Below are 14,243 nucleotides of genomic sequence, written 5' to 3'. Positions count from 1 at the left end.
AGGGGCTCCCGATCCCTTTTTTCTTTAAGGCCATGGACTCCATTAATCCAGGTGTCCGTGGAGCCCAGGTTGGGAACTCCTGGGCTAAAAAGAAATAGTTTAATTACTTTACTTTCCCACTATTACCAATTTAGGGTCTGGGAATATTTTAAAGCAATCACTATTTATGAGGAAGTGGAAAAAACTGTCAAATGCAGAACTATTATACCTAATTTTTCTATTAATGTGAAAACAAACATCTTTATTGCAATACTGCATTTCATAATTTTTCATTATTTCAGAACTGCCTACAAGAGCAAAAAGTACACAAACCACAGAAAAGTCCCAACTTTGAAGGATGTGGGCAGTAAGTAGAGCTTGCCTATATTTTTTTAAAAATCGACATTGGTTAAATAGGCCATTTAACAGTCACCTCTTGATGTGCCCTGATAATGCATAGTAACACAAGTCAGCACAAAAGCTAATTTTGTATTATTTTGCAATGCAACCAATCTCTTCAAAAATAGTAACAGCCAGTTCAGATATTGGGAGATTTTTTTCACCCGCAGGCAACAATGTGCTGAAGGCACAAACTCACTTTAGGTTATCGTAATCTTATTAGTTTACCAGAAAGCAAAGGCATTAATAATTAAAACTGATCAGCTTGTGCGACACCTGTTGTGCAACAGTCTTCCATTTTAACCTGCACTTCCAAACAAAAATGGAGGCAGTATGGGGAAACTAGTGGAATCTTTAAAACACACCAATCACACCTGTGGACTCAGTTACAATTTTAAACTCTGGTTTATATAGTTCACTACCATAGGAACAGGGAAGAACCAACATGCTGTGCCATTTTTGACAAGTCAAAAGACCTTTCGCTTAGCCAAATTCAGTTATCCAAATTTTTCTTATACAAGTGGGTCTCATTACCTTTGTGTTCACCCAGCCCAATACTGCTCATGGTATAATTCCCTTTAGTACATTACACATTGTAAATGGAGGCTGAAGTGACACACAGATGCAACTTTGCAAACACAATAGTGCTGAAGGAATACAGTGAATTATGTGAAACAAGCCGAGACAAACTGATGCAACAAAATACTCAGCATCAAGAATTCATGGGTAGTTTGAAGTTGCACTTGGCACAAGTGCTCTTGACTTGCTATAATGAACACTAGCAAAATTTACATTTACCAAAACATTTCAGTAAGGAATCCTTAGTTATACACTGTAGAAGATTGCCATGAAAAGGAACCCAAAAGAACATTAAGTAAATGACTGCAATATCATGATAGGGTATCATAATTGAGTTCAACCGAAAAAAACATTTAGAAGAATTAGCAATTGTATAGATAGCAGAGATATTAAAAAATGGTCATGAGTTTGGTTAGAACTTAAAACAAAGTAAATTTTAGCTAGTGCAGGTACTACATTTTCACAATTATAATTCCAAATTATGATGTTTCTTTAAGAGGTAGCTGTGATTTTAATTCTTTACTTTCTTGTTTCAGGTGCCCAGGTTTTTCAGCTAATTCAGTGTGGAAGATTAAGGAAAAATGTACATAATTGAACAATTTATTTTTGCATATATTGTTAAAAGTGGGGTACCAGCTATAATGGGGTGGGGTGAAAGAACATCTAAATTAGGATGATTTCTTTTGATACTGTTGAACTTTAGGTTAGTTAAGTTTGTAATTGTTTTTAAAATGGGAATTGTTACAGATGGAAAACAATTTAGCCAAAGTTGGAGAATTTGACATTGTCTGGAAAGCTTCAATGTGCCTTAAAAGAAAAAACAGTTGTTCCTCAGCTTGAGGTAACCTTGCTGCAACAGTGCAGGAGGCCACAAAGAGATAGGTCAGTGAGGGAGTGGGATGGAGAATTAAAGTGGCAGGCAAACGGAAGCTCTGGGTGGCTCCTGCTGACTGAATGCAATTGCTTTGCAAAGCGATCACTCAACCAGCATTTGGTTTTTCCAGTGGAAGAGAGCACATTGTGAACACTGAATGCAATGCAAGCGAATTACTGCTTCACTTAGAGAAACTCAGGGTCCTAGCAAGATGAAAAGGATGTAGTTATGATAAGCACTGCCTCCCCTGCAGTAGTATGGGAATGCAGTGTACCATAAAGCATTTTATTTTGCAGAGTACCTTATCAAGGATTCTAGATAAACAGCTCTAATGAAAAGCAATGAAATACAAGTGGAGCAAATACTCATTCCATTTCCTTGCTCAAATTCATTATCAAGTTTTATTACAGTACTGGCATTGGCCTTCCTTTGTTTAACTTTAGCAAATTAAAACTAAAATGAATTTCACTGTCCCACCCAAGGCTTGGAAATCAGTAATTTAAAAAAAATCTGAGACTCTGCAACAACAAAAAAAACTTGCAACCTGGTAGAGTGCTTGTCCTATAAATATCTAACTAATCTTTCCACAGTAGACAAGAACAATATAACAAAATGGTCTGAATACATCTGTGCGCTAGAAAAGCACATCACATTAAATTGTTGCTAGCTTGGACAAACAGATGAAATTTCTCCAGATTGAGAAAATTATCTGTCAAACAATGATCATGAAAGCTTTAGTCTGGCTTCTGCCCACTTCCTTTCCAGTCTCAGCCCAAAATGCCGACTGATTTATTTCTCTCCATAGTAGCTGCTGGACTTGCCAATCCTCCAAGATTTTGTGTTGCTCAAGATTTCCAGCAACTCCAGAATTTCTTGTGATCATGAAAGCAAGACTGAAAGTTTCCAATTCCTCCAAGAGTGCAGAATCTGACTAATTTTATGAAATTTAAATTGTGGTGGATTAGAATTGGAGTAAAGTTAAAAAACATTATTACTACTTTTGCTTTGGCCCAAATGTAGTAAATATCTGTTGAAATTAAAACTTGTTTGATCAAAAGTCAAAATACTGGAAAAATAGCAACCTTCTTCCTAAACCAAAAAAAGGGCTCTGGTTTAAAACCCAAAAGGATTCAGTTTGCCTTTTAAGAATACAATTCCATACCACATTAAAAATAGTGATTAGAGCAGACAGGAGTCTGAATGTTCAGACAAGATAAACTGGAAATTCTAACAATGACCAATTAAACTACCAACATTTCAAAATAAAAAAGGCCTTTGGTCTGTGGGAGGAAACCCACGTGGTCATGGGGAGCACATACAAACTCCTTACAGGCAGTAGTGGGAATTGAACCCACGTGGCTAGTAATGTAAAACGTCATGCTAACCACTATGCTACCGTGCTACCCTAAAGTTGTATAACACCACAGAATGAAAAAATTTGATCCCTCAGTGACAAAAGCAATTCAGAAATGTATTGAACATTTCTCAAACAATAATGTTTTTGCACTTTAGCATTAATAAGTAGAATGATGGAATACAAAAATGTAGAGTGCTCATCTCAATTACCAATTCCAAACCCAGCTAAACAAAACCCATTTCACAAGCAGCTTTAAGAAAATAATATAACAAGTGACAGGTCACAAATAACTAAAAAACAAATCAGAAATAAACATGGCTAATTGAATTAGACATAGACTGGCAATTAAAAGTAGTGTTCATTTCTTACTGAGATTTCAAAATGTTCTTCCATCCATGGACTGCAACACTATTTGCACAGGAAATGAAACATTGGGACATCCTGTTTTGTTACTAGTTCAAGAAGTGTTCTAAATAAACCAAGCTTGAAGTGCTAATGCAAAAATTAAATTAGAACTGCATGGTACAAGTATTGCAAGTAATTTTGCAAAGAAATTTCTTAGTTGGACTGCTTAACAATAACAGCACCAAGTTATGAGCCACTCCGAATGAAATTAGTTTCACATTGACCTGTGTCATTGCAAACACAATGAGCATCCTCATGCTTCATCCTGGCTGGGTGGTAGGCCACTTTGACTTCCACTGTGGCTGAGAACATACTGCACCTCGCTAATTAAGGAAAAAAGAGGCCAGATATCCAAATTTGAGTGGTCCTGTATTAAAATGGCAGAATCTGTGGCAACTGTATATTCATGGATCAACAGTCAACCAAGCAGGCAGATATTCATGCACATGTGCACTACACGCATGGAAGATGTGTTTTAAAGTTGTTTGCATGTTGCAAATGTTTTGCGATCTATTTTTGTCTTAATAGGGATGTTAGGGGGGAGGGGTAACACATTTTCTTTTTCACACACTTATTCTGTAACTATTTGAAAACACAATAAAAAAAGTTTTAAAAAAAATAATATATCACAGAACAAATTTCTTGGCATTACTTCATCACACAAAAATAAGACAGTTGCGTTTCAGGGTTGATTTATGCCAAGTCAAGCCTCAATTTTGTCAGGGGCCTAGATAAATAGCCCACATTTAGATTTGTATACAAATTTAAGAATAAATACTGCACCTCAAACTAATTTTCACCATGGATTTTTCAGAAATTAAATCATTTAATTAACCCATTCCCCTCTCATTTTGGAAAAATGCATACAAGATTTCACAATGGATTATGTAGATTATATTAAATGCAAACGATTAATGCTTGAAAATGTATTGCAGTTTTAAGTCCTGACTGAACACATCAGTTGCTCATAAATTAATACAGAATGATTTTAAGATGGCCATGGGCTATTAGGATGAAATGCTGACAACCAAGGGACATGAAGAGGAGGACTCTTAGCTAAGATGCACAGCAGTAAATCATATGCCTTGAAACAATACAACAGAAAAAGGTTGTGATTATCTAAGCTTTTGTTTTGAATTGGAAAACCAATTCATTAGGAGAGCAAGGCTGTTGGGTGTAGGAGTGAGAAGAATGAGAATCCAGCAGCTTGGAATTGTGATCTGGGCAGAGAAGCACAAATTGATATGGAAAAATCACCAATTTCACCAAAACAGATGAAATAGCAAAATTTAAAAGATTAAATTACAAATATAACACTGCCATAAAAACCATATTGGTTCACTTTAATGATGCACTACAGGAAACCAATCTCCTATACTTAGCAGTTGAATAGACAAAGTGGTATGAACCCATATCACATGAATAAGTTTTTAAAAAATGTGAAAGTAACTCATTTTCCTCATTGAATAAGCCATTTATCAATCTACTTTTGATTTATGATTTAACACCAAGAATTTAATCCTTTTTTCAAAGCATCTCAATTAATCACAGTTCTGCAACACTTGGCACAGAATGATACAGCATAGAGGCCTATTAAAATACTCATTGTTTACAGTAAAGGAGCAACTTCATTATAAAATCTACTTTCAATTTCTTAGACAATTTCTCAAAACCATTTCCCCATCTTAAAACAACTTGCATAGAAGGCAAAAATGATTTTGCCAATTATAACCATGTCAAGTAAAAAATTTTGTTTACTAAAATGCTTGCATCCACTGGTACGTCAATAAAGTTTCCTTCTTGTGCATCTCAGTTTCCTTTGAGAGCTGGAGATTTGAACTTGTCTTGACAAATGCTTACATAACATCAATGAGGCAGCCATTATCTTTTGCTTTCTCAAAGCTCAGGGAAGAAAAATCTTGATCTGGCTTTGGTTAGAAGAACACAAGCTCTCCAAAGCTTGTGCAAAATGCACAACACTAAACCATTCATTAATCAGTGGGGGGGGGGGGGGGGGGAGTGGACTGCTTTCAAAATGTATTTCAGACAATATGAAATCACAATGTAATATTACCTAGAAATTTTACTTTACAAGTGTTATGAACTCTGCAAGTGTTGATATCAAGCAGTATTATAACTCCAAAAAAAAATATACCAGACTCCATTACATTCTACTCAATGTCACAAGTCAAGTCATTGACATAGCTGATAAAAAAAATTCAAGACCAAGGTTACTCAAGAATAAATATGCAAATATTCACAAATGGAAAAAAAAAAGCAGAAAAAAATATATAGGATGGCCTGGAAGATGTTGGAAGACAAGCTAGATAAAAAAAGCATACAAGAGAAACTATACTTATGAAACATTAAACTGATTTCTCAAGAATCATACACAAATGGGAAGAGGCTTAAAATGTGTTTGAAATTAAAGTTTTTGTTGAATACAACTTTATTTCTAAGTTTCAGCCATCTCAGTACAGTGCATTTGTTAACACACAAATGCCAATTCTTGTACAGTTGATGGAAATTGAAGATTAGAAATAAATTCCTATACACACTATGACAAAATGTTAGGAAAATAAACAGATTAAGTTTCATCAACAAACTATTCTGGAAGGCTTATGATGCTGTATTACAGAAGTCATTATCCACTGAAAGTAATCAGAATGCAAATTTTTAGACATGTCTAAAAATGTCATGTGAAGTCTTAAATTAACCAAAGAAATTTGTATACTCTATGAGAGCCTTTGAAAGAGATTATCTTACTTGTCACTTGTCTATCAAATATTGAAATACAGTGAAACACATGGCTTGCATTAAAGACCAACATAATCAGAATATGTGCTGGGAGCAACCTGCAAGTGTCACCATGCTTCAAGTGCCAAAATAACATACCCACAACTTACTAGCCATAACCTACGTATCTTTGGAATGTGGGAGAAAACTGGAACAGCTGGAGGAAATCCATATGGCCATAGAAGACATACCATTGTTTTTAGAGTTTGCACAAATTGAACTCCAACTGATGGTGCTATAATCATTACACTAACCACTATGCTACTGTGCCACCCCGAAGGGGTTCTGTTAACAATTCTAGCATTAATTTTAACCAAACAAAATTTCCAATGGAGATTGGAGTAGACCCATGAATGTGGTGTCCTACCAATGATTCTATCATTTTAGACCAGATCATTTCAGAACACAGGACATTACATTACAGCCCTTTTGCTCATGACTGTGACAAAATTTTAATCTACTCCAAGATCAATTTAACCCAACCCTCCTACATAGCCCTTCGTTTTTCTATCATCCCCATGTCTAGTAAGAGTTTCTTAAAATGCCCCTTGTGTATCTGCCTCTTCCACCACATCCGGCAGGGCGTTTCATGCACCCACCACTCTGCAAAGAACTTACCTCTGACGTCCCCCCATACTTTCCTCCAATCACCTTAAAATTATGCCCCTTTTTATTAGCCATTTCCACCCCGGGGGAAAAAAAAGTTGCTGGTTATCCTCTTGAACCAAGCTTCTGATCATCTTGTACATCTCTATCAAGTCAACTCTAATTCTCCTTCGCTCTAGAGAGAAGCTAGGGCTCAATCAACCTATTTTGCTAAGATATGCCCTCTAGTCCAGACAGCATCTTGGCAAATCCCCTCTGCACCATCTCTAAAGCTTTCATGTCCTTCCTATAATGAGGTGGCCAGAATGGAACACAATATTCCAAGTGTGGTCTAACCAGAGTTTTACAGAGCTGCAACATTATCTCACTGGTCTTGAACTCAATCCTAGTTTCAGAATAATGGAGAACTGGATTATTTAGAGCATGCAAAACACAGCTATATGCAGTCTTTTAACCCTGACACCAACACCTTTATTCATCTGGATGTCATAGCATTCAAGATGTATTGAGCCTTCTTCTAGTTTGTGAATTGAAACTTAGGATTTCCACCAAATTGTCTCACTTCCAATATAGGAGATGTTAAAGGGGAAGTGTGTTCTATTTTTAAAAAAGTAGAGTGAAAAAAATAGAATAGGTGGAAGAGTAAAAGTTAGATTAAAAATATCAAAGGCAAAACAAGATGATGAACCAAGCACAAGTACACTCAATCACCTAAAATTGTTCCACACTTGTGTTAATGAGATCTGCACTGACTTCAGGGCAGCATTTGTCAGCAAGCAATTATATAATAATTGGTAGCCCTACTGTCCAAACCTAATGAATTTAGTCTCTCACATATGTAAACTTCTGGCTTAATATCAATAACCATTCATTCACTGTAAACACATCTTGCTCGATTTTCTTGTAGTTACATTTTAAAGCAGAAGATAATTTTTAAAAATCCTTAATGTGAAAAGGCTAAAGAAAACTGAATTTGATTATATTCAGCCACACTCTGAATTGTACAAATTCAAACACCTAGACAACATAGAGAAGATGTGCACAAGACTGTTTTAAATTAGAATGTGCAGATTACAAGCATCAAATCCAAAATTGCCTCTTTCACACAAGAACTCAAAGTTAGAGGTATCGTTATTTCAAAGCTCAGGAGGGTTAGTAAATTCGAACATTATGCATTCACCTTTGGAATCTAGCTTTGAATCCAGTCAGCTGAAGTAAAAAAAGTATGACAGCTTTTACAAAGCTTCTAAGCAAGTAGCCTCAACCAAGTTCCTAGAGGTCACAAGCATACAGTGCAAAAGGGCTCATAATTCAGCACTAAGCTGACAGCTTCAGTCCAAAGACAAAGATAGCTGGTGTGGGAAATTGAAACTCACTGTTAGCAACTGTTCTCTTCTGAACATGGCTGAAGCACATTTGGCAGAGCTTGAGGCAGACATCAAATGCAAAAGTGGAAAGCAGTTCACCCACCAGCATGAGACTTACTCATATCGATAAGCATGAAATTTATATAGAACAGATGCAAATGGAAAAAACTTTGAATCTTAGGATGCAGATCCCAGCAGTGCACCCACCCCCATAAAAAGAAATGAACGTGCAGAGTCCAATCTAACAGGGTTCACAGCATTTCACCTTTCTTCATAAATGTACAATTTTCACTGAAGGAGATGGAGATCTCATTGGTTCTAAAGAGAACCAATGTTGAACTTGCTCCATACCCTGATCCATCTTCCCCTTAACACCAGTCTCCCAAATTATGAGTGTCCTAGTCGAATAGAACCAAAGAAATTTTAGCTTAGATTGCAAAATTCTTGGGGGAGAAACAAAACTGAATGGAAAAAAAAAAATCTCAAAATGGTGACATCAAGTCATTAGCAAAATAAAAGATTTAAGGAACTAACATCAAGAAGCAGTTCCCTAATCAATCTGTCAGCAGTAGGACTACTCAAATAAAAAATGTCACTGCATATTAAAGCACCATTCACCAAATACCCAGCACTACAACATGCTTGATTTCTCTCCACCCACTGTCACCACCCAAAGAAAGTTCATTGGTTTGCCATTTTCTTTGCAGAAGTACATTACAGGAACTTAAGCAGCAGTTAGCTTCAACAACTGGGGGGAAAAAAAATTAAAAATGCACCAGGTACAATGCACTGAGTTCTTCTAGTCACAAACTTACTTGGAAATCTGGCACAAGTTAAAAGTAAGCAAATCCATCATTACTAGGCAAGAGAAAGCTCCTTAAACACTCCTAGTAGCATAAAGCAGCATTAAATGTCACTCCAAAATTTTAGAAAACCTACAAAATTCAGTCCAAGAGGAAAAAAAAAGTGTGTGGGGGGGGGGAAGAAAAGCAGTGAAACATCACCAGACAGGCATAATGTTATTCACTACCCTCTGAGGGGGAGAAGATAAATAAATTGAAGACAGACTGGTGGGCATTTCATTGCTGTGATCTTCAACTGCCAGGTACAGGCACAGAATATGAAAAATTATACTTTGATATGATGATATTCATGATTTATCAGATAATTACTAGACATTTAAATTGATCAAAAATGTTTCATTTGGGCAGCCTAATTTCCAGGTGATCCAACACAAAGAACCCTATTAAGTTTCATTCTCCAGCACCCCTCTCAATGGTAATTGAAATTGTTATTTTCTTCATTTGCAAATAAACAGGAAATCAAAATGCTAGTTATTAGACACTCAAATATCTAAACCATCATAATGGAAGTATCATGTTCAGAAATCATGCATAATAAACCCCTGCAATAAAGTAGTAAATCCAAGAAAAAATGTTTCAATGTTCCTAAATGAAAAGCAAACTGGTCTTTTGCAAATCAACCATAGAATCTTGAAACAGGTAGGATACCACAATGGTGAATCTGTTCCAGCTACCTATCCACCATGACCTTAATCTTCATTCGGAATATCATATAATAAAAGTCATCCTAGAATGAGGTCAGAAACCCAAAAGGTTCTTCAGTGTAGTATACAAATTTCTTTGGTTAATTCAAGACTTTTTTTTTTACATTAGGTAATCTACTTATCTGATAGCTGCATTCTGGTGACTTTACTGATAACAGCTGTGCATTTTTTGGACACAGACATATTGAACAGCGAAGTTAGCAGAAATGTCTGGAACAGCTTCAAACTAGTCACAAAGGCAACTTAAAATATCAACACATTTTAAATACTCTGTCATTAGACTTTTCAAATACCATCTTCATGATACATCAGTGGTAAATTTGACATTTTGTTATCTGGTTTCTACAGCCAAGTAAATGCTGCACTAATGGAAATATATTAACAGCAATACAAAAATCATTCCCATTTGTCACCTGCCCACTAGAACGCCAAGAAACTTGTTTTTTTAAAATATCCAATGAATTTTTGGAATATTGCTGGAAAACTATTTATTAAACTATTTGCGATTCAGTTTAACCCTTTTAAAGTAACCCTCCTCTCTCCACAGCCAAACACAGAATAAAATAAATCTGATCTAGTATTACTTTCAAGATCAGGAACCAGATTGTACACTATTAAGTAACTGTTTTTGAATGTAGAATAGAAAGCAATGCTAAACTTCACTTCCTATAGAAGCATTTCAAATCCACATTTGATTATGTTTATTTTTTTTTTTAAAAAGAAAGTCATCCTACATTCAGATATTGCTTAAAGACCAGCCAAAAAAATGCATTTAAGACATTAGTCATTATGTCTTTTTATTGAAATACCTGTGTAGCTTTCTCATTCTCCAATGATACAGAATGCATATCTGCATCACGAGGCCATTGTCCTACCAGGTAAGGTCCAATTATGGTGTCAAGAGAGGAGGTGCGGCGTATACAAGATAGTGTCTTCTGAGGCTTGGGCTTTTCAATAGCTAAAGGGAAAAAGACAAACATTTCCGTCAAAATAACAGAACAATCGTTACACAAAAGGAAGTCATTCAGCAATTATACTCTAGCTCTTTGAAGAGCAACTATTCAGTCTCATTCCCCCACAATTATTTCACCCCCCCCCCTCCAGTGCCTGTGCAATGCAATTCCATTTTGACAGGCTTAATTACTTTCATTGTCCAGATTGTTTCTAGCATCACACCAACACGAATCTTCCACCACCCACCCCTTTTGCCCATCACTTCAGATTTGTAGACCCTGATTCCACGCCATTCATTCATAGGAAATAGTTATTACAAATAAACATCTCCCTCCACTTTACAGTCATACAACCACCAATCTTTCACAGCTGCATTACATTTTAAAAAGGTATATGAATGGTGGAATAAACTGACAACTCAGGCTTTAAGTCAACATCATAGGCAAAGTCCACATACAACTTGCTCCATTAAATTTTAGATAGCCCCAATTCCCGTGGAAAAGGTAATAATGCAAAAACACCCGAAATTTGTCAAAAGAATGCAGAATATTGCAGGTAGATAGCAAAGTAATCTTGCGAGATGCAGGACGAAGTCAAAGAAGTTGTGGTGAATCCAGAAGTTAATCAAAGGCTTGTGTCCAAAGTCAATTTCCATGGTACAACAAAAACTCTTCACTTTAAAAATCTAGTTATTTAGCGAGACTAAGAAAAATGGCTGATTATTAATATACACCATGTATTAGCATTTACACTCAGTGCCCACTTTATAAGGCACCCCTGCTCCTAATGCAAATGATCTAATCATCTGGTATCAATGCAAAGCATGCAGGCATGGTCAAGAGATTCAGTTGTTTAGACCAAACATATGAATGGGGAAGAAATGTGATTTAAGTGACTGTGGAATGATTGCTGGTGCCAGACAGGGTGGTTTGGATAACTCAAACTGCTGATTCTCTGTTGTGTGCGAAAATACCAGTCTCAAGTTTATAGGGAATGATACCAAAAAAAAAATCCAGTGACTAGCAGTTCTGTAGGCAAAAACACCTGTTACTGAGAGGTCAGATGAGAATGGCCAGACTGGTTCATGCTGACAGAAAGGCAACAGCAACTCATAACCATGCATTACAACAGAGGTGTGCAGAAGAGCATCTCTGAACACAACCTGTCAAACCTTGAAGTGGATGGGCTACAGCAGCAGAAAACCACAAACATACATTCCTTGTAGGAGTGCATTTCCCTCTATTCATAGAATATTTTACCTTCCCAACATACCTCCTGTCTGAAAAGTACTTTTGAACAATGACTGCAACAGTGCAAGTTGCATTTCAGAGCTACTGTTCAGCAGCAGTTACACCCTTATTCTTCTCCTTTTCTTAAGCTCCATCTGATCTGGCCCACAGACAGCTACACCCATCTAAAAGCAGCTTTCACTAGCATGAAGTTTTGACCCATTTCTGCACATGTCTTCTTTCAGTTCTGTTCTTTCCACGCTCTTTCCATGCCAGGTGTTCACAGCATAACAGCAAATACCCTGAACAAGTGTATCAAAAAAAATTTGTAACTACAAAGATGCTCAAATGACTGCCACATTAAAGATTACTGACCAAAAAACTATTTCTCACACCACATATGCTGCCCTTTCAATTGAATTTCTCCAGTGAGTTTTTTTTTAAATAAAAAAGTAATAAAAAAGTGGTATTTAGACTCCCCCCCCCCCCCCCCATAGGCTCCAATTTAGTCACTTTCACCGGTTATTTCAGGATTAGTGGTGCCATGTCATAACCACTTGCAATCCAGTTATTCCAACCAAAACCCCTATCCATTAATAATTTAGGTACCCATTCAAAATATGATCTCAGAAGCTGGCTTCAAGTTACCACAGGGATTTGCTTCTAAAAAGGCATTTCCAAGTTTCTGTTTAACTAGGATTCCAATGCCATAACTGAAGCCTACATTATGGCACCCCCCCCCCCCATTTACAAATTGTATTTACAACCAATTCACAATCATTTTCAGATTGAAAAATTGCTGATAGAATATCAAACATGAATATTTCACTTCATATCAAAAACTGTACTTTAATGGGGATTTTATTTATTTTAAAATATCATCCCAAGTAGACAAGTTGCTACATAAAAAGTATTTTTCCTCCAGATAAGATTCAACCAGCTAATCAGCTGGAATTTGCTGCAACTCAAGTAATTTGACTATGTGCCAGAATGATAAATGACATCAACACCACATTGGAAGAATATGGAGGACTAATGAATAAATTTGTATCTACAAAGTTTAGTGGCAAAACCCAATGGCAGAAAGTGGGTATGGACCTGTATTTGCAATTTCAAAATAGTTGAGTGGTACCACAAACTTGTGCTTCAGTTGAGAAACAGTAAAAGGAACAATTCCATTATTGTTAATAAAAATTAAGCTTTCACCAAATGGACCTAATATGTGAAGTTCCAATTAATTCATATTTTGTTGGGCCTGCTGTGGAGACATTCTAATTCTGATGCATTGTTTGTAGAGTCACAAAAACTTTCAGCCCAGAATCCACATCAACCATCAAGCAATCATTGACACTAACCTTTCTTTCTCTCTCCCAAAATACAAACTCTCCTGACAGCACTACTCACCTACATGCTGGGGGCATTTCATAGCAATCAAGTTACAAATCCACAGATCTTTGTGATCTCCACAGAGTAAATAACCAAGCAACTAATGTACAAAAACAAACTGTACAAATACAAAAAATAATAATAAGTAATAAATATTGAGAACACGAGCTGAAGAGTCCATGACTGTGGGAACAGTTCCATGATTGAGCAAGTGAAGTTGGATGAATTTATCCCATATGGTTCATGTTCGTGAACCTGGTGGTGAGAGTCCTGAGGCTCCTGTACCTTCTTCCTGATAACAGCAGCAAGACAGCATACACACTAAACACATTTACCCACCCTAGATCCATACTCTTCTGTACCTTAACCATTGAAGTGCCCATTAAGTATATACACCACCTCCTCTGACAGCATATTTTTGATATCAACTACTAAAAATTTCTCAATCCCTTTAAGATACCTTTTCAACCTCAAATATTCCATCCACCAAAAGCGTAATTTCCCAGTGGACAACCATTTTAATTCCCATCTCCATTCCCATTCTGACATGTTATGCCATGATGAGGCCATTCTCAGGGTGGAGGAGCAACATCTTATAATCTATCCAGGTAGCCTCCAACCTGATGGCAAAGATTTCTTCTGATATTCCCTTCCCCTTTTCTTTTCCCCCTCCCCCTTCTATTATCCACTCTTGCCTCTTCTCACCTGCCTGTCAATTCCCCCAGTGCCCCTCCTTTCCTTTCTC

At 36.6% G+C, this 14,243-nt stretch overlaps 1 protein-coding gene across 2 annotated transcripts in view; it reads right to left on the bottom strand.

The window, feature by feature from the left end:
* The window catches only part of LOC140741458 (glucocorticoid-induced transcript 1 protein-like), a 44,353-nt gene that overhangs the window by 24,331 nt on the left and 5,779 nt on the right, over positions 1-14,243 (bottom strand). For both annotated transcript variants that reach the window (XM_073071678.1, XM_073071679.1), the window contains exon 2: positions 10,739-10,887. In XM_073071678.1, coding sequence (XP_072927779.1) covers positions 10,739-10,887 — 149 coding nt within the window. The remainder of the gene's footprint in view (positions 1-10,738; positions 10,888-14,243) is intronic.

The sequence above is a fragment of the Hemitrygon akajei genome, chromosome 18 (assembly GCF_048418815.1).
Source record: "Hemitrygon akajei chromosome 18, sHemAka1.3, whole genome shotgun sequence".
NCBI classification, from domain to species: domain Eukaryota; kingdom Metazoa; phylum Chordata; class Chondrichthyes; order Myliobatiformes; family Dasyatidae; genus Hemitrygon; species Hemitrygon akajei.
This window is presented reverse-complemented; position numbering and strand designations above follow the sequence as displayed.